Source organism: Takifugu flavidus, chromosome 9 (genome assembly GCF_003711565.1).
Source record: "Takifugu flavidus isolate HTHZ2018 chromosome 9, ASM371156v2, whole genome shotgun sequence".
In the NCBI taxonomy this organism is placed as follows: Eukaryota; Metazoa; Chordata; class Actinopteri; order Tetraodontiformes; family Tetraodontidae; genus Takifugu; species Takifugu flavidus.
The window spans coordinates 3831456-3857559 of NC_079528.1; the positions used below are offsets into that span (position 1 = coordinate 3831456).

Sequence of the window (26104 nt, forward strand, 5' to 3'; positions counted from 1 at the left end):
CCGTGTTTACTGTGCAGCACTGCACTGCTTGTGCCAGCAGAGTCGTGTCTGCAAGGCACGCTATACCAAAAGTGTGGAGTCCTGTTCCCGAGCCAGTGAATTCATTTGCATTCATTCCACTGCTTGTCTCTCCTCAGAGCCCATTCTAATTACCAGCAGCTCAGGTCTCCTACAACAGTGCACATCCTCTCACCCTCTGTCACTGGAGGAAGAAAAAAGGGCTGCTGCTGGTGCATTCTTGTTGCTTTGATACTACTCTTTCTCTAGCCTGCGAGGATGCTCTTCATATTGGTTTGTTTGCTGTCAAGCCAGGCTACTTTCTTCCATTTTATTGTCAGAGTCAGAAGAAAAACAGTGGCCGGATTTGTGTGCAAACACAGCTCCTCCATACCGTCTTCTTGTGATTGGTTTGGGACGGAGGGAGATGCGGCATGTTCTTATATAAGAGAAACAATGGCAGGGAGGATCCCGAGGCTTGTAAAAGATGAATGTGTGCAGTAATCACTGTAATGGCGCGGCGGCTTTTCACCTCCTCAGTCTCAAATGTCTTGTCTCGCCCTCTTTCTGGACTAGTGATGCAGATTTCTGCTCAGACTAATAACTCACACCATGAAGGGCTCGAGCACGGCCCGGCGCTTTGTCATATTCCCGCATGCTTGTATCTACACACCTGCACAGATCCCTGGCAGGTGGCAATGACTGGGTGCCGTGCAGCAGTGACAAGGTCAGGAAGATCAGGGCACGGTCGTGTTCTCAGCTGAGCTCAGCTTGCTGCTATTCCACAAGGTTACTTGCAGGCGAAAGTACTTCAACCTACACAAAAATCCTTCATGGTAAAAAAACAAACAAAGAAAGAAAGTTTGGTAGTTTTAATAGCAACCATCTTAACATCGATTTGCCGTTTTCTCATCAACTCACATAAACGGTGCCAAACTGAACGTGGAAGCTCTTCTGATAGTGTAATTTGAGCGTGGGTCCCCGCAGTGAAGCGCTTGAGCGATGGTAAGCGTCGAGCCGTCTGAGCCGAGGAGTCAGACTCGAGAGAATTTAGAGTTTCTCCAGGGAGATGCAACTTTCAGAATCACCTGCAGCCTAAACATAATCGCTGAGCAGCTCGGGAGTTGTTTTTGAAGAAGGGGGTAAAAACAAGCAATTACGCAGAGATGCACATAAATACCAGTCTGCACCGTCTCACATGTACACAAACACGCAGCTGCCTGCACATTAAGGGAGTCCTCAGCAAGGAGAAAGCCAGATGATGCATGACTGGTAATTATCTGCTGGTGTATGAAGATCGACGGGGTTCTGCGTGTGGGAGAAAAGTTCTTAGAGCACTCTGTCTCTTCACATGTATTTTCTTGCTTTAATTGGACAACATGATCGGGTCACTTTGTTAAATGGAGACACCCCCCCCCCCCTCTCTTTATTCACGTCTTCGGAGATGAATCAGTGACGGGTTCTTTAGTAATTGCCGTCTTTGAGTCCACCGTCATCAGCATAATTATCGGCATTTTCCGCCCATCCATGCTCTTTTTTATTATCACTATTGTTATTGTGGATGATACGGTGATTACCGCGGCTATTTTTCATCCCTGGCACCCACGCTGGTGTCAGAGTTATCTTCATCAGCATCGTCATCGTCGCTGTGATCGTTAACAATATTGGGGGCTGTTATCATACACTGGCTGTTTTTATTGGCAATTTAATCATCCTTCACACCAGTTTGGTCCGCAGCCATCCAATGAAAGGAGTCATATTAGAACTTATATAATCCATCGAGATAATGTCTTATCGGTGGCCAGATACACCATTAAGACAAAGACAAATTGTTAGGGACAGCTCGGTGGACAGTGAGGGCAGGATTATCTCATTATCACAAAGAAGAAGAATAAAACCAGTGAGTCCTAATTTCACTTGTCTGACCTTTTTATAGGGTTAATTATTTATTTCATTGAAGCACAGCAGTGGAATAAACTTTGCGGCTATTTAATGTAAGTCAATTAAGAAGCCAGATAGATGAAAAGCTATCCTAAGGGAAATTATGAGGCTTTTATTTTTAGAGTGGGGTGGCTGATTGGGTGGATGTGGTTTTCACTGGTCCTGGTCCAACAATAGTGCTAAATGTGCTCTAAAACGATCACATTCCTCAGCTGGAGAGGCAGGTTTGATATTGTTGAGGTCAGGCTCTATGGATTTTGTACGGCTTCGCTGTAATAAGTGAAATTAAGTCTGCACTGGAGCACTGGCCGCAATAATGTTGAAAACAACAAGAAAAGAAGAACAAGGAAGAAGTAAACACACGGGGAAGAAAACTGGTTAAATATTAGACTTTAATAGTTTTTTTCTACGTTAATATTCCAATCACTTGGTCTACTTGCTCGTTAAATGAATTGTGTTGCTGTTGCCTCAACACTACATAAAGAAAATATAAAACCTATTTTGACATTGAAAAAGCTCTAATCAGAGTGCTCTCTACCCTTTCGGTTGAATAATCAAAGTAATGTACTGCGCACCATTTTAGATATAAGTAAAAATACAGCCAGGCTCAGATCTATAGGCTCAGGCTCAGGCTATAGATCAACAGAAAATAAAATGAACTGCTGTGGAGTGCAACATGTACAGTGCAGAGGAGAAAAAAAGATCCCTCCGGCAGAGCTCAGGTTGTTGTGACAAACCACAAGAAAACTTTCTGAATATCTTCACTGTTTCACTACTAAAGAACTGTACCATCCACAGAGGGAAAAATACAGGCCCAGCCTCTTCCAGTGAAAGACTATTACGGCATCTCGTCATCCGGTGTTCAGGCTGCGCTGAACATCTGGCAGGTGCATCTTGATGGAATGTAAAATATTCTAATGATGACACTCATGAACAACATTATTTTCCACTCATTTATCTGCTTTATGCACCAACACAGCCTCATTCGGCCTGCAACTCTTAGTTCCTCTCTTTGACTAGGCTTTAAATACTTAAATTGTCTTGAATAGCTAATACATGCTGCTATTTCAGCTACACTCCACATGCACTCATGAATTTTTGATAGCTGGCCCAAATACCTGTTACATTTTTTAACAAATCCTCCCAGATCTCCCTTCTGCTGGCTGTTAAACCAGCTTTTGTCCTACCTTGTTTATGTATCCAAAAGCAAATCAATCCAGGAAGATTTCCTGCATAAACGACTTTACCAATGTTTTTTCTGGAGGACTAAATCTCAGAGGAGGCCGAGGGAACAGACCGATCATCTGCTGTCATTGTCCTCCTCTGGCCATCGTCTCCCTGCTGTCTTGTTGCCTGGTCTGTTCAGCTCTCAGCCAGTAACTACAAACAAAAAAACAATGCCGACAATGTGACATTTATCCGGAGAGTCGATGATTTGGGCACACGTTACTCTGCCATTTACGCACTCGTATGAGGAAAATAAGACTCTTCCTCAGACTACCATGGCTGAAGCTTCGAAAGCACCACCTGGCAGCCGGGGCCTCTGCGTCACCCTGCCCCACAACATTACCTCCCCTCACAATTCCTCCGTCTAAACGGAGACTATAACCAAGCTCCCCATTATGCCTTTTATGCAAAGGAGGAAGTGAACATATTATCCAGGCGCACAAGCAGAATACGCTGGTAGGTAAAACAGTGCGATGGCAGGTGTTGGGGATTTTTGAGATGGGTGTTCTGAAGGAGCACACTGTCGATTTTTCTGTGGCAGAAATGAGATGCGAAACCAGCATAAGGGCACGGTTCTCCCCAGGCTGTGTGTCCGTAATACGAAATGGAGTTTTTATTGTGAGTAGACTGAAGACAGACGATTAATTGCTTTTTAATCTTGTAATAACAAGCCTCTCACTCTCACTCATACACACAGAAAAAAAGGGAAAGGTACAGTTTCTGCATTAAGCTTGGCAGGAATTTCATTTTAGGTTTGTTTGTCTGGTTCAAGGTAAATATCAGCCCTTTTTTTGGGGTTCCTACAGTGTGTGTGCTTAAACTCAGTTAAATATTTGGCTCGAGTGATTAAAGTCTCTGGAGGAGACAGAATCAAACTTTGAGCTTAGCTCCAAACTATTTTAATGCTCCTGGATTACACATGACCTTCTGAAGTGATGAAGAACACGGAAAAGTAATTAATGGAAAACCCTGACTGGTCCTGTGTCAGAGATGAGAAACACGATTTTGAGCTGCTTTGTGTAAATGTGTGCGTATTGTTGTGAGTTCTCCAGGTAATGTAATTAATATATTCACTCTGTATCTTGTATGCACTTTAGCCATCTGCATTCTTAATAAGTTAAGAATGGGTCAGTGATTAAGCAGAAAAAACCCCAATGGAATAAATGGCATTTGTTCCAAATAACCCAGAATTGTGCTACGCCATGTTGTGCACAGACGGTTGTTCACAGGTATCATTGCTGATTATAAAATGGTGAAGGGAAAAGAGCCAGGAGGGAGAACAGAGATGCAGGAGGATGGAGAGAATGACGGAAAATAAAAGGAAAAGTCAAAACTAAAGTGGCATTTCTACTCAGATGCTATTCTACCCACTAAATCGGTTCATTTCCATCATCACAGAAGGTTTTTGCAGAAATGGCTAAAATATTATTGAACCAATATAGAATCATCATGTGAGGCTGTTTGAATCCTTAAAAGTTAAATTCATATCAATGTTAAATAAAGGCTCTGACAATAGAGCCTGTAAAATTAAGTCAAACTCTTTTCCCTTTGTAATGTGCTAATCCTTCTAATTTCAACACACAGAAAAAAATAAGCCTGAAGAGCATGGGATTTCTGGGATTTCTAGGGGGAATCAGCGGATTTACAGGTACTGATAAATCAGTGCAATGCTACAAACGGAAGTACCACTTTAAAGCCAGCGGTGGTACCACGCTGCCATGCGGCACGGCTCTAAAAATGTTCTTGCTTTTCCCTAACCATGTAATTTTTAATACTCAGAGGTGATCCGGGCAAAAATAACTCCGACATCCATTAAGATTAGTCCAAACAGCACCTCCAGGTGATGACACAGATGCATTTCTTGTCTCCTCACCAAGCTTACATGGAGTCAGCTTTAGCACACTTTGATTAGCTCCTGCAGCCGCCAAGTGATTACTGCTGTGATAACGGATATGTTTGCATACGGGGCAATAATACATAAATGTCTGAGGAGGGGCTCTGCTGATCAGGGCCGTGCAAGTTATAAATACAACGTATCCATTTTATTAGCTTCTGCATCAGCTGTTGCCGTTCAACAGAAACACGTAAAATTCTAAAAACATACAATTTAATGTGCGAGTGTGTCTGTCACCACAGACGGTTGAGTAGAATAAACAACAATGGGGGGAGGACAGCTTTGAGAGAGAACCCCCCTCTGTGTTTCCAAGGGTGCATGAAGTAAGTGTGTGAGTAATGGCTTGTCACCAGTATGGAAAAGACCATTTCAGTCGCTCTGTAAACAGAGAAAGAAGACAAATATTTCAAAGGAAATGTGGCAAAGGCAGTTCAGCCATGTTGAGAGACGGTAGCAGCGATGGAAGATGAAAATCTGTCACGTCTTCAAAAGCATTTGAGACGAATGTCAAATGCGCTCACACGCGTACACGCGAGCAGACGGCCTGATTGCAAACATAAGAACATCTGAGAAGAACATTGTGGAGACATTTTGGAAAAGCTGTGCAAATAGAGTTATCCCAGGATTGTTGAGAATTTAAATGACTCGTGTCAAAAAGTCACATAAAGAGATTTCAAGGCTTGTTTAGGGTTTTTGCTTTTGTTGTTTTTGTAAATGCCAGTGTTCTGGGTTTGCTTCATCTCTTTGCCTTCAACAGTTGGTAAATACGCTTTCTTAATCGTGAACAGTTGCATGTAATTTTCATCAATTTATGCTATCAAAATAATCTGTAGAGACATGAAACATGATTATTTAATTCTTTACTTTTCACAGCTTCCCTTCTGGCAACAAAAATCAAATGTTATCTGGTGTTTTTCTAATGACGCTTTGACTCGACTGCAGTGGAATTCTGTAGAATTCTCCCTGTTGGGATTGATTTCCAGATAGAAAATAATTGCTGACATTTCAACACCGAATAAAGTTGCCAGATAATAATGGCTGTCTCCGCGAGCACCCGTTTGCCTTTTACAGCAGGTTTAAGGCTAATGGTACATTCATTGTTAATGCAGCCAAACAGAATTGATCCTGCGGGTTGAGGGGCAATGGCACAGCCCGAGTTTCCCCCCAGTAGCTACAGTACGCCTCCAATAGCTCTGCGAACACTCTCAGATGTATGCCGCCACAATGTGGAACCATATTCAAAATGGCGCTCCCTCTGTTGCCACACATATTTCATCTGAACCTTAATTACTTTACACAGCCATTCAGTAGGCCGACACAACCCAAAGAAAGCAGCGAGGGGGAAGGGAAAGAAGGAAGCAGAATTTTGGCAAAAGAGAATGAAAAATGATGGCGAAAGAGGGAGCTCCTGTGAAAGCCCGAGGTTACCAGTGTGAGAGTTACAGCTGGCTAGCTCATTCCGTTGAGCTACAGATCTCATAATAAACATCACATGGGTAGTTTGGGGCTGGGGGGTGCAGATTAAGCCAGAGCTTTTAGCTCTATAAAGACTGCTCAATGTTGCAGCCAGCGAAGAACCTATTTATAGGGCAGCTGGAAATGTATCAAAGCGGGTTGGAAGGGAAGACACAGAACAGGCGTAGTTTCAAGGTGATTTATGTCCTTCAATCAGCGTAATACCAATACTGTCAATGTCCGTGTCACTTTTATTTCAAATTTATGACACCGCGCTCCTAATAAATCTCTGTTTATTTCTCCACCGTCTCTCTCCCCGTGTTGTCTTTGTTCAGAGCTGCCCAGCAGTCCAGGAGGCCAGTTCACGTTCCGCCCGCTGCCTCCGCCTCCTCCCCCGCCTCACGCCTGCACGTGTGCCCGTCCCGCACCCTACGCTCAAGTCAGCCTGCAAAGGAAGACCATGCCGACGCGGTGTCAGACCGGCCAGGGCAGCCAGGGGGGAGACACGAGCTCAAGCACAGACCAGGCACAGCTCCACAACAGCTGGGTGCTCAACAGCAACATCCCCCTGGAGACCAGGTGAATGCAAATGATTTCAGCTTCTGACTGCACCCACAAAATCATTTAAGCAGCAATGGATTTTTTTACACAGACAAAATGGATTTGAAGTGGCGTTGAAGTTGAAAAGGGAGAATTTGGCAGTAGTTAGCTGTCACAGAAAACCTTCAAATGAAAACCTCTTCAAGAAAAGTCACCTTCATCATATGTAAAATCCACTTTATTGATATAATATATGATTAAAGACCTTTGTTCCATTTGATGATTGAGAGGATGGAGCAATAGATCAATAGAATAAAGAATATCTTTCATCAGGATTGCGAATTTAGGCAGTCTGTGTTGATATTTCTCATCATTGTCTGAGACAAACTACCTTAGTGGGTGTTTTTAGCGCACTTATGCTAGTTTGGCCTCGCCTGGTTTAACTTGGCAAAGATCTGCAGCAGCATTACAAAAGACAACCAGCATGGAGGCTGTCTTTGCTAGGATTCTCTCAAATCTCACTGGGGCTTTTTGGGATTGGAAGCAGCTAACAAAGCACTGCTGTTTTTATTCCCTTTAGTCACCATTTATCATGATGGGAGAGGGCTAATTATCAAGAAGTTTAATCAACCGGGATTTTCTTTCAAGATTTCCATCAGTGATTTTTACAGTTTAGTTAGATGTTTGATTGAAGATGCAGACGTCACTGGAGTAACCTCACATAATGCCGGCACTATGGTAACCAGGGCTAATAGCTGCAACCCACCACGAAGTTCAGGTTTCTACTGTCAGAACTGAATACAACACAGGGAATACACAGCGAGTCTGTCTTCGATGGAAACCATTGTGAGCTACACAGGTAAAGTCTGAGAAGGCAGGAAGTCCCGAGTCTGGACAGTGTGATGCATCTGCTTCCTGCTTCATCGGACTAACTGAACAGAGAACACATCTGAGGCTGGAACTGAGAGACAAGTGGTCTGAGAGTCAAGAACTCCTTACCACATCTGCATATTTTGATGAATTAATGAGATGGTTTGCACGTGTGTTCAAGTGTGTGTGTGTGTGTGTGTGAGAGAGAGAGAGAGAGGTGGTCCCTCTTGACTTGATTGACTTACTTGCCCTGATTGGCTAATGCTAAAAGAGCCAATCATATTAATCTCTCATCAACGGACTCAGACGTGGATTTTACATACTGAGTTTTCAGGTCGTCAATGGTTATTGACAGTCCAGGCTAAAGACCGCTGTTTTGGTGAGTCCAGGCCCGGAGAACACCATTTTACCTCCAATTACAACCTGAAAGAATGGCCACATACACAGCCGATATTCACCTTCTGGCTTGCCTGTTAATATTTCTCACCTTTGGGGGAAAAAATGTCTGCACGCCAAAAACGAACCACCGGAATTTTTCCACTGAAATAATCATCTACCGAATGCATAAGTTATAACCGATCACCTGAATTCTGTTGGAGATCTTCCTTTGTGAGGGTGCTTTTGGAATGAGGCAGCAGCAATGTGTTTGCATGTTTAATGAGAGCTCGGAGAGGCAGCTGAATTCTGGTATTATGAGTGAGGATGAGATTGGCAGGCTGCCATGGCAGAAGAAGAAGTTTAATAACTTATGCATTAGCACATAATTAGATCTTACCTCATTTAAAGGAAAGGAAGAATAAAATTAGATTCAGTGGCAATTTAAATTAATCATTGGCCAGACGTGTGTATTAATATAAGAGACTTGTCAAGAGTGCTGTGTAATTACTTTACTTATCTGCGTGTTTGCTTTAAAGAATCCAGGACCGACACTTTTGTGTGTTTCGAATCATTCCAATCAATATTTGCTTGGCATACAGCGCATAATGGAAGAACGCGATGTGATGATAGCACACAGTTTCCACAGTGGCTCGCTATGTTGGATGGCGCCTTGTTGTAATGACACATTTTTGCATTTGGGAGTTTATAGTCAAATAAGTTTCTTTTGAAAGTGCACGATTCATCCCAAACCATAAAACATAATCATATCCACAGTCAATAGAATGTGTCCCTTCATAGCATAATTCAGATGTTATTGCTTCATTTCAATCTGGTTTTGACAAGGGTGAGAGAGAAAAGTGCTTAATTCCTCACTGTTTTGATTTGGATTTAATATTTGAGCAGCATCCTGTCGCAACACTAATCTAATTATTTCATATCTCCAATTTTGCCCTGATGCGGCTGCTATCAGCACAATCTCAGAGACGAGATTAAAGATTTATCAGCAGCGAACCTGACATGTACGCTCATGCCGGTGGAATTATAAGCACCGTGAAAACCTTAATAAAAACGACAAGAAAACTTGCATATCTCCACTTGTCAAGTGCTCTTCCCTTCTCCTTGATTCCTTTTTGATGAATATGTATTGAAACGTATTGACGCACGCTGGCGGAGATTAAGATTTTTTGAAGTGTTCATAGATTTCCTTTTCGACTGTATGTCCATTACATTTCTGGAGAGGCCCGCTTCTGTTAGAGCAACGATGCAGATATGGATATTCAATATATCTGACCGGGGCTGACACTGGGTGTGTTAGGAGGTGTGGGACTGTAATAAATGGACCAGGGTCTGACTTTTAGCTCCGTGAAGGAAGACAACAGGAATCGGGTGTGTAGATACATAACAAAATCATCTTTAACAACAGATGTTCCTGCACTCACAGGCATCCCACCCACACACTGACCCACCCACCCACACACACACACACACACATGCAGGTAGAGACGAGCCCCGGGCTGCAGAGTCTGGCCTCCCGGAGAGCAGGAACTCTGATCATCTTCCTATCTCTGGGGAAATCTGCCCTCTGATATGAAGTCAGAGCTTTTTGGGCTTTACTCCTGGATGTGATCTGAGAAGATCAAAGGCAGAAAATGGAGGAAGAACAGGAAAGCATTTTTGAAAGCTCCGTGTGAAGAACCTAGACCTTCAAACACATCGAACAAATATAAATTCTGTTGTATTCCCATCCCTCTTAGTCTAATCTGCTTTCATCAAGACTCCCCCTGTGTACTCGCCTCAGCAGAGTGATCATGCTCACCTGTGGTTGAAATGGATTTGTGAACGATTGTCTTCTCTCTGAGCCCATGTTGTGTTTGTCCACATCTGTGGATTTGTCCTTAAGTTTATCTCTGGCTTTTCAGGGCTGAACTAGCATTGAACCAGGTGTGTGATTGCTCCATGTGCAGCCTTGTGTGTGCCCCCCCATCTGACTCGCAGCCTTCGGTGGAGGCTGCCAGGCATAGAGTGAGAGGTGAGGTGAGGCGAGGAGGTAGAGAGTGAAGGATGGATGTCAGCTGTCTCTTATGTTAAGCACAGCCATGGGGCCACCTCACAGGATGACAAAGAGAAAAAAAAACAGGAAAAGAGAGTAAAGAGAACAGAACAGATAAAGAATGGAGAGTTAAAAAGTCAATTCAAAGCAAAGAACATACGAAGAACGCCCTCAATTGAATCAATATTGACTTTCTGAAATTTACAATAAGTTGATTTCTGAACACAAATGTTTAAATTATGAAAACTCTCATTTTCTGTGTCCTTTAAAAAAATAATTAAATGACCTGGTAGACTTTTTTTCCTTTTGAAATCAGATCCATTCAAAGATATAAATGAGTTAAGAAGATAGATGTGGTCAGATGAACATGGGATGAGATGAGTGCGGTCTGTGTCCAACAGCACTGTCGTTCTGCTGTCTGGCCCCACTTTAATGGCCCCGTCCTTTCTTGCCCCTAGAGACCACCGTCCTACCAGCCTGTGACCTCACATTCTTCATTGCACGGATGGAATAACAGCACAGTGAGCTCAGCTACGTGTCTGCCCTGATATGTCACATTCACAGCCCGAATTAACCCTCGGAACTCCTGGACCGTTTCTTATATCCTGTGTCACATGAAGTGTGACCTGTATTGTGGCTCCACAGGGTGGTTCCACCATTTTGAACTTGGTCCTGCTTCCATACTGATTTGTTCAAGCCCACCAAATGAGCAGATAAATCTGGTTTAGCTGTTAGAAATGGTGGAAGGATACAAAGGAGTGATTTAAAAAAAAAAGGATAAGAAAAACAATAGACCATGGAGTAGCCCATTTAGCCATTGTCCTGTTTTAATTTGTTGAAATTAAAAAAGAAAGAAAGAAAGAATCCTGACATTTTATTATTTCTTATTTTTAACAATTTATGGTAAATTTATGGTTAAAAGAACTCTACCATGCATCCATCTATGCTCACTACAGCCTATTTTACCCTCTGGTCTCATGACTATGGATTGTGACCCTTATTATTGTCATGCATCCCTACGTTCCTAGCCGAACCAAAGAACCCAGAAGACAAACTCCCCGTCTAACCAGCGCCACCCAATGAACATTAGCTAATGTGACTGTTGGTCTTAGGACTCCATGGTTACTCCAGGATGTTTTGTTGGATCCTGACGAAGGATCCAGCTGACCTGACTGGATTTATTTACAGCCTTTCTAGTCATCTTTGATACAGAAAGTGTCTTTGACTGTCAAAATAGATCAATACAACATGTAAATGAGGCACTTAGAATTTTTCCAAAACACACACACCACCCTGACAGATTACTGCAGCGCTCGAATTGGCTGGAGTCAGAATTCCGCACCTGGACTGCATCTGTATTTTTATTTGAAATGGGTCTGGTTGCTGGTGCTGTTTTTCTTCTCCTCACTCTGACATTTAACTTTTAAAAGCCTCCCACTGACAGGTGTTGTAAATGAGGATTTTCCTGCTAACACGAAGGGCATCGCACCGGGGACCCGGAGCTAGCGCGTTAAGCAAACAAACTAAACTAAGCTGAAACTCCTAACAAAAAGAAAATACACACATCCTTCAGGAAAGAAAATAATGACTCTTTTTTTTAAAATAACTCTCAGCTGCAGGCTTTGACATCAGTAGAAGCTGGAAACTGCTAATACTGTACATACGTTCCCTGATCCATGCTCTCCGAGAACATCATTTCCCTTCTCCTCCCCCAAATTTCTCCTTCCCCCACTGACACTGTCCAACCCTCACCCTCATTATCCAAACACAATATAGTTGAAATGCTACCTTGATTAATTGCCCTTCAGCTTAGCTTCCTATCATCATCTGCTATCTAACAGGCTCCTTTTCATAATGAAAATGAACCCTAACTCCATTTAACTAATGGAGCAGTATAACTTAAGTAGTCACTTTGATGAGCAAAAAAAAAGAAATAGGTGAGTCATTGATCCTTGGTTGTCAGGGCTTTTTCATTCCTTTTCATATCTGTGCTGATTTGCATCACACTGGTGGCTCATAATGTTGCACCGGAGAAGCTTATTCTCTAGTGAATGGCTTTGAATTTTCCATTCAGCAGCACATTCCCTGTGGTTTGGGCCCATTTTTGGCAATGCTTCTTTTTCTGTCTTTTTTTTTTTTACTGGTTAAAGTGGACTAAATAATTTGTTGCATAATTGCCACATAATTGCTCACCTCTCAGATTTTACAGAGGAACATGAAAACTAGCACTGGTCATAACTGTGGACTGCTTTTTCATCCTCGATTTTATGGTTTCTAAATGAATCAGGTAGTTGAGTGCGGTTCCATCCTCCTGTCCTGTGAGTGATATTTGAATCTGAGCTCTGTATGCCTCATTTACAAAAGAGCAGGAGAAGGGTCTCCTCTTAAAATCTACCACCTTAGGGGGCTCTTTAAATGAGTTTCAGTCAGACGTATTTTAGAGTGAGTCTAAATTCCTCTGAGTGCCGATTTGCATAAATAGAATCAGAATAAGGTAGTAGATGCCAGAGAGCTAGAAAAAAAAGGCTCGGCTGTGTTTAACTAATTGGCAAAAGATTAAACCACTGTCCTAGATAGGCCTAACCAATCATTTTTTACTGTAGAATTGAAAAAAAAAACAGTGGCCCCAATGTTGGACGTAAGCCTGTGGGACTAAAATTCTGAACGATAAGGGCAGCATTAACTATTTTACCCTCTAAAACCCTTCCCCCACACAGTGACTGGCCAGTCAAAGCCATAGATATATATTAATTCCTTTTACAATAGTGGTGTAGATTAAAGCTCTGCACTTATAGCGTGATAAGAGTTTAGTCATTTTATTAAGTTTTTTGCACTGGCCAAACCGTGGCTCACGAGCGATATGCACCTCTTGACCAATAAGAATGCACTGGTCCATCTGAAATGTTTTTGTAAAATTGAGCGAAAAACACAACTTTATCTGTGAATTCTTTTAATTGCTTGTGTATACCGGTATCCTCAGGCTATTACTGCTTGTGAAACCATTCTGAGCAAATTCAACACAGTGCAATACTTTTCTAATATTTTAGGTCTAAAGGAAGGAATCCGAATATTTATTTTTTGAAGGATTGTTCCTGTGACGCAGCCGTTTGTCCACACATCATCGCAGTAGCACATAATGGATGCGAATGAAATAAAAAACAGGAGGTGTTTTCACAGACGTCAGGCCGCTATTCAAACATTAACTGAGGGGTTTGTTTCCTTTAGGAAACCAGACATTCTTGTAAACTTAATTATAATTCAAAGTCTTGTAAGATTTGCACGAAAGCTGTTCGTCTGTGGTTTGTGATGTCGACAGAGGGACATTACCTCAGGGGCACACCAGTTTCAAAGCAGAAGTATTTTCTTGTGTAAACACACTGACAGTGTCAGCGTGGGACTACGAATAACATTCTTTTGCAGTAACAGTAAAAGAATTTGGCTCTAAGTTCTTGACCCGTTGGCCACTGCTGCCCTAAAGCAGCAATGTCCTGTAATCTCCGACTCCAACTAATGCCCTGACATGTTTTTACCAGCAACATTTTTGATGCTCTACACTTATTTATAGAAGCCGTGTGCCCGCATAGATTACCAACATCAAGGCTTAATCATGTAATGCTGAAGAACTGGTGGCATTAGTTAGAGATAGGGATGCTTCATTATTTATTAGTACTTCTAGGTGAAGAAGTTGGAAATGGAATATCGCAAGCACACCAAAACTCACTTACTTACCTTCCATAAGAAGGTTCTGAGGATAATTCTGGTGGAATGGGAACATTTGTGGATATTTAAATATGTATAAGCAGAAAATGAATTGGTATAATAGTTATTGTCTAAAGTTGCATTAGCTAATGATAGTCTAGTTATTGTGATTATAAGGGATAAGAAAGCAGGCCCTCATGCTCGTGTCAAGAGAAAAAAAAAACAGGAATCAGTCCTTTTTTTATTTTGAAAGCACTGAAGTGCAGATGGAGGATTGTTGTTTGGATTCTCGGATGAGGCTGAACGCGCCAAAAAAAGAAAGCACCACCGCTGCCATGAGGGCACCTAGAGAATTGTATCCCCTGCATCATGTCATTATCACGTCAAGTGTTCATTGCGGGACCAACTATTAAATATTAAAGACCATTGTTGCAAATTCCAGCCAGGAAACATTCAAAGATCAGCTTTAAAAGTTAATGCTGGCTAAAATGATAACATCTATCAATAGCAGTTGCCGTTTCTGGCTTGTCTCAGTCGAAAATTAAGACCCATTGTTACCGAGATTGTTTGACCTTTGAGTGACAAATCAGACACCATTGTCACCTTAAACCGCACAGCATGAAAAATGTTGTGAAAAGTATCAAGTGACCTCATTTAAAGTAAAGTCGGGCTTCATAACATAATTTCCTTTGTATTTCTCCTCAACAGGCAATTTCTGTTCAAGCAGGGTTCTGGTTCCTCAGCATTGCTGTCCGGGGCAGCACAGGGCTACCCCCTGACATCTGGGACCGTGTACTCCCCTCCGCCGCGGCCACTCCCTCGCAGCAGCGTGACCAGACCACTGTTTACCTTCAACAAGCCTCACCGCTGCTGCAACTGGAAGTGCACAGCCCTGTCCGCATCACTGCTCACGCTCACTCTGGCCCTGCTGCTCACATACGTCATCGGTGAGTCCTGCCAAACGTCTCCTGTGATATTTATGTTCCAAACTTTCAATGTTTTTGAAGTTGGGTGAGAAGGTCTTGTCAAGGAAGTGCCTGGTTAATTCAAGAAGGAATCAATAAACACCCAGAAACACAATTGTGTCTTGATACAAACAAAATGTTGCAAGCATCAAAGGGTACAGGAACAAAAAACGGGAAGTTAAAAAGGAAGAGGAGATCGATATGGATCAAAGTACTGCCGTTGAAAAGCCGACGCGTTTGCTTTGAAGGTGTTGGCTTTTAAAGCAGCAGGTAATATATACCAAATGTGGACCTCTGCGGGATCCCCTAACTTGTGAATCGGCTATGAACACCAACGTTCTCCAAAGTAGCGATTATTCGAGAATAGAGACACACATGCAGGCAATAATAACTTGTCTGTTCTCAGAGATGGTAACCTTATTATGGTACTACGGTGCGATGTCTTTTATTAGCCCTTTGGTTCTGTTCATGCTTATTTTCTGTGTATCTTAAACTGATTAGAAAACTGTAATCTTTATTTTAACGTGATCACCCCTCCTTAACAGCTGCTGTTTTGCTGCCTGTAGCCAAGTAGTGTTGTCCAAAAAATATTCATCCCACTGATCGGATCAGCTGATTTAAACCCCAGCTGTATTCATTGATCCACTGCGTTTGCCCCGTATCCTGCATATTTCCAACCTTGGCCCAGGCCTCCACCTCTGCATTGTCTCTGCTCCACCCACTTCACCCCGTGGTGCAGATATCAGAGTCCTCCACCCAGCTGGTTCATTTCCCTCCTGTGGTGGTGCTCAAGGTCACACCGGAGCGGGCGGGAGTTCGCATTAATCACACTCACACACATACACACACACACACACATACACACACATGCACATATCAGACATCAAACACATACTAGCAAATCCATGCAGATTAATCCTCAGGCCGAACCATGCTATTCCATTAATGTCTCAGCCCCGGTAATTAGTGCATTAGTGTGGAGTGTGAGTGATGACTTGGAGACGACATCACCTTTTAATTGGTGTCATGCTCCACTCCTACTTGGCAATGATTGATCTCGTTGACATCACCATGGTAACTGCAGCAAGACATATATGGTATGTAGGCTATAGCTAATGTGTCTGTAAATCAAAAATATTCAAATAACATAATTGAAGTAGTCGATGGTGTCTTTGTCTTCAGGGGAGAGGTTGAGACTTAGACACTCAGATGATTAGGTTCGCTCATTACATAATGATCCAGTCATTTTAATGAATTCATTAGAAACTACTGACAAAAAAACAGAAAACACACACACACACAGATATTATTTTCATCTTGTGAAAATAATTATTAATAATTGCATTGATTTTTGTTAAATTTATTCACTTTGAGTTTTTCCTCTCATTAAATCAGGTTATTGAAAATTCATTTTTAAATATCATTAATATTTAAATCAGGGAAAAAAGCCCTGTAGTATTAAAAAATATGATAATGAATTATATTTTATGCCAGTGTAATCAGCTCCTGTCGGCTATGGCTCTATATAGTTGGCAATGCGCTTATTATTATGCGTAGTATGATGAGAAATTAAAAAAAACACACCAGAGCTGTACACATCTGTCAATTACAGATGTTTAAATAAATGGAACTGGTTTAGCATTGATTAACTGGTTTTCAGCTCCTCACTCTTACCTCATTAAATTAGGAATCTTTGTGAGACCATAACCCATCAGGCATGAGTACCACTGATGTGGTCATTTTGGTGGTAATTTTTGACATTTTGTACTGTAAAACTCACACTAAGGTGTAGTTAATCAGGCTTTCCTTTTTTTATTAAGAAATGTAGACATTTATATCCAACAAACAGCCCTGATACTGACTTATTTTGTCACTAGCATTGATCAAAGCTTCAGAATTTGATGAGTTTCAGGTGAAAATGTGATGCAAATTGTCAGGACAGGAAACACAGGAAATGTAACGGTGATGATGTACTAGCTGCGTTTTCATTGTGCAGCATAGAGCAAAATCAGCAAACAGCTGAAAAAGGTTCCCATACAGTCGTGCCTTACGACCACTTGAGAGTGTATGGAACAAGACGCAATAGAAGATATTATATGTACACATGCTGAGGAGGAGTGCACGCCCTTTTTATTTGGATTACATTGACTCTCCCATAGGGAATTCTATTATTTTGCTCAAATGTCAACTTGCTTGATTATTTTCTATATATTAGGGTTATTTAAAAAGAAAACCTTCTGTACAGTAGAAACTGATCAACACGGAATTTTCTTTTTTGAAAATTTACCGGATGCTGTATTTTCTTTTCACACCTCACCGCCCGAGTACACGCGCATTGATTTGAATGGAAATGTGTCGTTTCAGACCGCCGGTGGAATCCAAACGCATCCGGTTTATGAATGTGGTCACAAATGAGCAACTCTTTTCGTTTGTCCATGCAGCTCTGCTAAATATTACAGTACTGGGATCAAATTAAAATTAATTTACGAGGTTGGTTAGGGACTCTTATCACTTTGAGTATTATTCTAAATGTCTTTGATTCATGGTCGGGGATCAGGTCTGATAAAGGAACAATGACCTGCTAGTGAAAGAGGCAAAGCAAGGATTCACAGGGCCATGAGCAGATTAAAGCTTGTTAACAAGCTTGTGCAATCCAGAGATATACTCACATTGATAAAAGGCCCTAAAATAACAACAAGTGTGTGAAAGGACAGCAGTTCCTCACCAATTTGAACAATGGAGATGTGCAATAAGGGGACACATAATGCAGCCGCATCCCCCAATCAGCATTTGTTGCAACTCATGATTGTCAAATCATGATTGTCAAATTGTCAAAGTCAGTCTTTAATACCCACACAAATTAACGCACTCTGGGCCTGTTATATGACTTGTTTATTATTTCAGGGAAAAGTAACCTAGCAAATAATGAGGCCATAACATTATGTCTCAATTTAGGGTTTCCAATTAGCACAACAATAGGACGATGCATGATTGCAGAGATAATGCTTTGCCAAAATGATTGCTGCATATGCCCCCTGTTGTGATTAGTTAAGGCAGTCCGATTCTCTTTCTTTACAGCCCCCTTTCCTCTCCCCCCATACCCCCCGGTGGTGCAAGGGCTGTGAATAGCTTTGTTAATTTGTTTATCTCCCAACGTACCCCTCCCTCCTGCAGTCTAAGCTTGTTATTAAGCACAAGATCAGATATGAGGAGCAAAGCATTATGATAGCGTACAGGGCATTTAAGGAGAGATGGAGGGCAGATTAAGATTGCATCTTGCATAATATTGCCGCTGACAACACCACTAATGTCTGTAAAAGATGTAATAGTAACATTGTCTGGCTGTCAGAAAACTAATTAGAATGTATTCTTTACTCTAACAAATATCCCACTGTTCATAGAGTTAAAGCCATTGATTCCTGAACCAAAAGTAAGGAGAGGGCATTAGGCGTCAGTTGTGAAAGATAATTATCTCTACGGCAAGAGGGAAAATCTACTCATGTGTAAGCAAAATGAGGCAGTCAGTGTCACTCTGTAAACAAATAAGCACCCCTAAATCACATTTCAGTCAGCTGTGTACTGCAGACAATGATCATTTTAGGCTCAGACTGTTTTATAGCTCTGTTGTACAACATGTGTTGCTTCAGGGGACCTGGTGCTTCCATAAACACTAAATGACTCATTAGTGCCTTAAAGTTCATTACTTTAACGTGGTTTCTGTTTGTAAATCAGCTTTCAGCGTTTGATGACTGTTCAGAGTGTTCTGGCAGGGGTCAAACTCAGAGCAGCCATCTCCAGCAAACTCTTGCTTACGTTCTCCCTCTTCAGGTACGATTTGTCCTGAAAACACTCTAAGATTAGCAAAAAACTTAAAAACTGTGAGGTCAGGAGCACAATGTTCCAGCCACAGACATGTGCAAGGACATCAGTTGTCTACCCACACTCACGTTAGCTCTTTGATAGGAGGCTCATTGTCATTTTCAACAAAAATGATTATTCAAAAAGAGAAAAACAAAATTTGCTTCTTTTCTGCTGTGGCAGCCCTTTCAGATATAATTTGGAGATTTAAAAAGAATAAAGAAAATGACAAAATAATAGCATTCAATTATAAGTCAAAAAGCTGAAAACATCTCTCCAACAAAAGTTAATAATCTGTCATCATTCCAAATCGAAAATAATTTATGTTTTTCCTCCGTTCTCGTGTAAGTTTGAATAACTTATGAAGGCTGGAACTGGAATGACCTCTCTAGCTGTAACTTACCTGGGCCTACTTTTCCACGGTATCAGTGGAATGGGCAAGAGCAGAGGTGTGCCCTCTTCTGATAGTGGACATTGGTGAGTCTGGTCATGAATGTGCATGCGGAGGAAGGCTTTGGAGGTGTTGAGTCAGCCTGGCCTCAGTAACCTATTACCTTCTCTGTAAGAAGTGTTTTTGAACAGGTGTTGCCACTTTGTGTGGTGAACCTCTGTGCTGAGTTCTGTCAGGAAGGGCAAATGGTTACAGCCTCTCTCGTAGGACCTGGAAACTAAAGCCCTTTTACCAGGATCGTGCTGGTTCACTGGGCTTCATCTGGTCGTCATACAATCACAATGTGCACCATATATTGTGTTTTTGTTATTATATATATTCGTCAAAACAGGCCAAGCTAATGTCTGCTAGTGTTCCTGTGAAGCTCACAGTCTACTTTCTCCTTTCAGTTAAAGGTTCAATAGTAGGTGTATGTGGCCACAACTGCTGGTTAATTGCAGTGAAAAAGCAATAAAAATGATGGCTTTGGGTGTCTGTGTGTGTGTCCCTCCTCACCTCCAGCTTTTTTTTCTCCGACCAGGCAGCTGTTTCATGCCTCATTGGGGTCTGTATTGATTGGTCCAGTTTCTCTTTGTTTTCGGTCCTCTATTTTGGTCATTCGATGGAGCTCTAAGAAACCTGCTGGCCTTTGCTAAAACTGCACTAATGGCAACGGACGAAAGCCTTTGGTGAAAACGCTTCAAATGGCTGGACACGCTATTCTTTGAATAGTGAGCGAGCCCTTTGGTAAAATGTCTCCAGAAGGTCACAGAGGCTGCACTGAAACAGCCTGAATAGCTCAGATAGTTCAGCAGCCTTGCACACACACACACACACACAGTAGCTTGCAACTTTTTTACACACCCTCTCATCCTCCGTGTGGCACAGACAAGCACAAACTACAGCCGCACACCTACGCTTAAACAACAGAGATGATGTGACTGTGAGCTTTGGTCGCGTGTTGCCGTTCGTCTGCGGCATTTTCGGTATCTGAGGGTGGCTGCCGGAGGGAAACCTGACGTGGCGCCAGTCCTCTGCTCATTTAACACTACGTTGTCGGCCGTAACATGACTCAGCTTTCAGGGAAAGGACCACAGATAAGTAAGACAGTGAGTGGGAGACAGACAGGGAGATTTGGGAGCTCTGACATCAGGGGAGAGAAAGTGTGATTAGAAATGAAAGAAGAATAAAGAGATGTGTGAAGCAGAAGGCTTGTGATGCGTTGGGCTGTTGTTACCATGACTAACTAGATGACGGTGAGTTTTAACTGGAAAATAGATGCTAAGATACAGAGCGGATGTCATCATTCAGGGTGTGAGAAACATGTTGACGCCTCCACACTTCCTCTATCCCTCTGGCTGTCATTTTATCCCTTTAACCAAACACTGAAGAACAGCAAGGTCATGGCGATGATGAGTCCTGAGCTTGCTCGGTAACAGACTGCAGAGCTTGGCGGTGCTCTTGCTCACACACACTTGCTCACAGGCAAATGCGAGAAGACAAACACACTTAAGTAGTCGTGACAGTGGTATTAGTAGCTGTCAAGGGCTTGGTGGAGGGGTGTAAGGGAAACACTTCAGAGTCACTTGTCAGTCAAGAGCAGACCGGGGGCATGAAGACGAAGAGGGAGGAGGTCAGGCAGACCTCTGGGCTCTTCGCCTGGAACGTCAACTTAGACACCGATAGCTCTCTCCTTCACCCTCCTTCACACATGTTTTTCCCATTTGTGTCTGTCCTCTGTTTGTCGTTCCCTTCTCTCTTGCTCCCTGCCTTTTATCTCCTCTGCCCTCCTTCCCCTCTTTGCTTTCCCTTCTTCCATCCCTTTAGAAGCTGGTGGCTTAGCTTGAGGCTGACACGGCCAAGCAGAACTCAGATGAGAAATTGTTCTTACTGTACATGCTAAACTACAGAGTAAATCGAATGACTGATGCTCTTGAAAGTGTTAGCTGCAGGGCAAAGCCAGCTGCGTAGTGTTTGACTGTCAAACAGAATAACTTTGACACTTTGCTACGTGTATGAGTGAAAAGAGCTCGACAATGACTCCTGGATATGTAGCCACTTGCAGAATGGTATTGATAAATCATTTCCAACCTACTGGAACGCTACCTTGGCTTTAATAGCTATCGATAAGACAGTATATTCCCAGTCAATGTGACCAACTGTAGTCACATGTTATATCCAACATGAACGAAATTGAATGAAATACACAACTACTGTACACACAGACACGCGGACATGGACAGGCGCACGTGCTCAAATTGTCTTCAGCTCCTCCCTCTCACCATAAGTGTTAAAATCTAATCATCACCGCAGCCCACAAACATTTTCTATCTATTCAAGACACACATGCCTGGTACCAACAACAATAGCAGCATCTAGCTAGAATCATTGCTGCTGTTGCCTGCTCACATGATTTGCTTTTAAAGCTTGGACACCCTTTATCCAAACCATAATATGCTCACCATACAGGTTTTTTTTCTTTCTGCTACGTAGCCTTTTAGACAGTTGTTATCTGTTAGCCCTCAGATGTATCCACAAACTTCCACAAGCATGGCTTTTTCAGTTCTCTTAGTTCTCTCCACAGTAGTTTAAGAACAATACATCTGGGTAAGAGGGCTGCCGCTAGTGCTCCTTTCTTTCACCACAGAGCTGTCTCAGTCTCTCTCCACCCCACACTGTTCTCTGTAGCTTGCCACATCTCTTACACACATCCTGGCAGGGTAGCCATCAGCGTGGGTACAGCGCCGAACCCCCTCACAGCGGTGCTGTTCTATTACCTCTGGCAGTCATCTCACTGTCACACTGATCAATGATTCATGTGCGCGAGAGCTTCAGTCCGTTAGCTTGCTGCACTGCTGCATGCTGTTACTACTTCACTGCTGCTGTTGCCGTTATAATGACTGGACTCACTCGCAGTGGCTAACATATGACAGTTATGTGTTATTATGAGACAGAAAATGGACCGTGTGGGACTGATAGATTGGCATGGGTAATACGAGCACACAACACTCACAGAATTTACTGCCTCCTGTGTGCTAATGTGCATGGACTTTGAATCAACAATAAATATGGTCAAAGAATATTAAGGGAACAAAGTGTTCCTTCCATTTGTTTCCTGAATAGTACTGTATGATGAGGCACATGGTGCTCTACAGAATGATGAAACCAAACTATGGAGGCTATTCCAATAGTGACTCGAATCTACTCAGTTTTCAGCAATTTCCATTATGTGATAGAATCTGGTTCCAGGTATTTTTTTAAGTACCCACTTGCCCCGAGTTTCAAGTGGGCTGAGTTAACACTGACATCACTGAGTCATCAGAGCAACTCAGCCAACAACTCAAACTCACCATTTTTAAAACAAGGCAACAGAGACTGTGTCTTTTTTATTAGTTCTGTAATCAAAATAGTAAAAATCAAACACCACCAACAGCGAGGTGCAGCTCTTTCTGTGCTTGGTGGCACCAGAAACCCGAAGGAACTAGAAATAAGAGCTTGAAATAAGGTTTGCCTGGAGGTCGTGAGCTGGTGGCCACTCACGGGAACCAGTGGACATTAAGGTGATGTCAAGACAAGCTTAAAAACACAAAAGGCACAGGTGTTTTGGGCGACCTCCCCATAAATACCAGATGGATACTGAGGTGGTGGATGACCTAAACCAAGTAGAGTTGAGCCCACAGGTACTTATTGTAAATAAGAAAATGTACATCATTAATTAAGCAGTAGAAATAAAAGATCGTCATTAAACTTGAACCAAATAATTGAACCATCAACTTCATTTCATTCAGATTTTTTCCTTTTATAGTGAGAAATTTTAGGCTCTCTGGTCAATGTTTTGTTCAACATTTATATAAATGAGACACTTTAATTTAGAACCTTGCATTTTTGCACTTTGGGATCATGACCCATCCTGCTGTGCAGCTGACTTTGGCCCACTTTTGGTGCATGTATTTTTCATAAAATGACTGTTTGTGGTACTATTTAAACCAAGATAAAACATTTTCGGTTTTTTGATTTCTTTGTCTCACAGTTATAGTCTGCTTATTTATTTTTATCTATAATGGCTTTGCCAAGTTCAGTGACCCACTCGAGCACATCCTCTTTTTTTAGCAGTGCTGGAGGGTGAACCACCAACTGAAACAGGACATAATTCAGAATAGTGCAGCATATGACATCAAGCATGGCTGCAGTGTTTTGGTAATTACTCACACAGCAGGGTATACATTCCAGGTCAACGTTATGACAAAAATGATTTAACACCTTCACTTGTAGTGTGGTGCACTATAGTATAGTATGGTGCAGTAAGGTAAGTTATGTGTCACTTTTATTGGCATAGCCCAAAAGCACAAATTGACTGGATGGACCATTGAACAACAATAGTGACACTTGACATTAGAGAAGAAACCCCACAAGGAATCCCTCTCCAAGAGGCGGAAGTCATGTGACTGATGAACCGACACAATTACACTTTCTAATGCAGCATGTTTATGCAACAATTGTGAAGTGATTTAGATCTCAGAGGTTAGCCAAGCAGGTTAAAGGTGCCCTGGCAGTGCACGAGACTCTTAAACTCCTGTTACTGTGCTGATCAGACAGGCCCGATAAGTATATAAGCAACCATTTAAGAGGACGCCTCAGAGATACGGGCAGTGTGTCTGTACAACAGATGTTCAGCTCTCTGCGTGGATTACCATTCCAGAATAGATTTAAATAGTCAACATGTTGCATTTTATGCTATTTTGTCAAGAAGATACTTCCTAATTTAAAATTGTGCCTCGGCGGCCTGTGGCAGTTGTGTTGTTGAGTAGATTTAAAAAGCAAAATTAGGTTTACATTGAGCAACGTGCTGTGTGCCAAAGCACAAACAGCAAAAACATGCATCTGGATATAATGTTGGACTCTGGGCTTGTGTTATGATGAACACAATCTCGTATGTTTGACCCTGTCGACAAAAACAATACTTCATTTGACAAAATAATCCGCACGCAATATCCGCTTAGTGGCTCTTGAGGGAGGATTGTTTCCTGCATAGTTTAACATGCAGGCATCTGTTGGGGGAAAAAATATGTTGTTGTCATCTATCTTGTCTGGTCAAGGAAATGTTTTTATTCTGCAAGTAGTGAGTTTAGAAATGTGGGCACCAGGACCTCAAAAAGTTCCCTCCAGAATAATACAGTTCTTTATAAGGCCTCCAGATCACTGTGTGTGCGTGCATGTGTGTGTGTGTGTGTGTGTGTGTGTGTGTGTTCTAGCAAAAGGTTAATAGCCATAGAACAAGAGAGTAAGAGAGAGAGGCTGATGAGCAGGACTTGGTGAAGTGCGCTCTAAAGGTTTTTTGAGGAGAGTTGGAGTGTTGAAGAGGAGAAGATCAGAGAGCTGGTGAGGACTGTCACCATCAAGTCATTACTGCTGTGTGCGTGCGTGTGTGAGCTTGTGTGTGAGCGTGTGTGTGCTCGGGCCAAAATTGTGGGGCTTTTTCGCACACACCAGTTGATTACAGTCGGACATTAACCATCCCCATTCCAAACCTGGAAATGGTCTCCTATTAATAGAGTTGTGTTCCCAAAGATGGGGTGTAGCACATGTGACCCCAAATATTGCCTAAGTAGGTGTGCATGTGTGTGTGTGTATGCGTGCGCTTGTGGGTGTGTGTGTGTGCGCACATGCACTATGTGTGTCTCGAGAGTATGCAAAGAACAAGGAGAGAAAAGGAAGTGCGATTCAGACAAGAGGAAGTGAGCTGAGAATGAAGCGTGAGAAATTGAATAGTGAAATTGGTAAAAATATCATTTTGGGAATGACTTGTCACCCCTCACTGAACACCCTCACAAACTAATTTATAAAAGTGATAGGTTGTTCCGCTCTGCTGCATAATATAAGGCGGTACACACAGCAGTGATTCATACAAACTTAAATTTGTAGGTGCACACTTATATTTCAGACTCAGTGCTAAATACTGAGTTCTATGAGCTGTGTAGGCTAATGTAAAATTCAGCAGCTGGTCTCTGAATGCATTCCGGTAGAATAAAGCATTATTCCCACGTACATTATGTTTTCCTCTCTGTCGGCCTACCTGTGTCTCCCACCTGTCCGTTAGAGATGGAGTACGTACAACAGCAACGTCTCCAGAGGAACTTTGCTGCAAAACTACACCCACGAATCAGATGTATAATGCAGATTACGCTTTTTAGCGCTCCCCTCCCCCCCCACCAAATTCCTGCAGTATCGCATGTAATTTCACAGTGGAGCGTTAATGAGAAACCCCCACACGATTTACACTGAATGGAGGGGGGGGGGGGGGGGGCATTGAAACGAGCAACACACATACACACTGATGTGAAGAATCTGTGCATGTCCATGTCTGCTCTCGTCATAGGCTGACAGTTCAATTAGCCTGAGCTAAATGATGCATGACTTCTCCCTCACGGCCCTGGTAATCGTCAGTGTTCTGCTTTGAAGAGTTCATATTTTGCACGAGTAGATAGCTAAACCAACAGAGGCTGGGGATGGTCGTAAGTCGGGTGACTGCTGGAATGTGCGATTTGCTGATCCCCTTAGACGCCACAGTGGAACGCGCGACCAAATTGGCTTGAACTCTCAGTGCTTATCACAGATTAGATGCAGTTTTTAGAGGAAAATATTTCTGTTTATCGCCGAACCCCAGCAACACAAAAAGTGACAGTTTTCAACCGTCGAGTTTTAATTAGGTATCGTCATCACCTGGGAATCAGCTGTGGGTGAGCGCGTAGGTCCCCGCTCGCGGGTGTGAGTAGTCACGCGTGCAGGAAAATCGCCGGCAC

The 26104-nt window shown here is 42.4% G+C and overlaps 1 protein-coding gene across 3 annotated transcripts in view; it reads left to right on the forward strand.

Moving 5' to 3' along the window:
* The window catches only part of tenm1 (teneurin transmembrane protein 1), a 141912-nt gene that overhangs the window by 42258 nt on the left and 73550 nt on the right, over nucleotides 1-26104 (forward strand). For all 3 annotated transcript variants that reach the window (XM_057043992.1, XM_057043994.1, XM_057043993.1), the window contains exons 4-5: nucleotides 6850-7093; nucleotides 14760-14998. In XM_057043992.1, the coding sequence (XP_056899972.1) occupies nucleotides 6850-7093; nucleotides 14760-14998 (483 nt within the window). The remainder of the gene's footprint in view (nucleotides 1-6849; nucleotides 7094-14759; nucleotides 14999-26104) is intronic.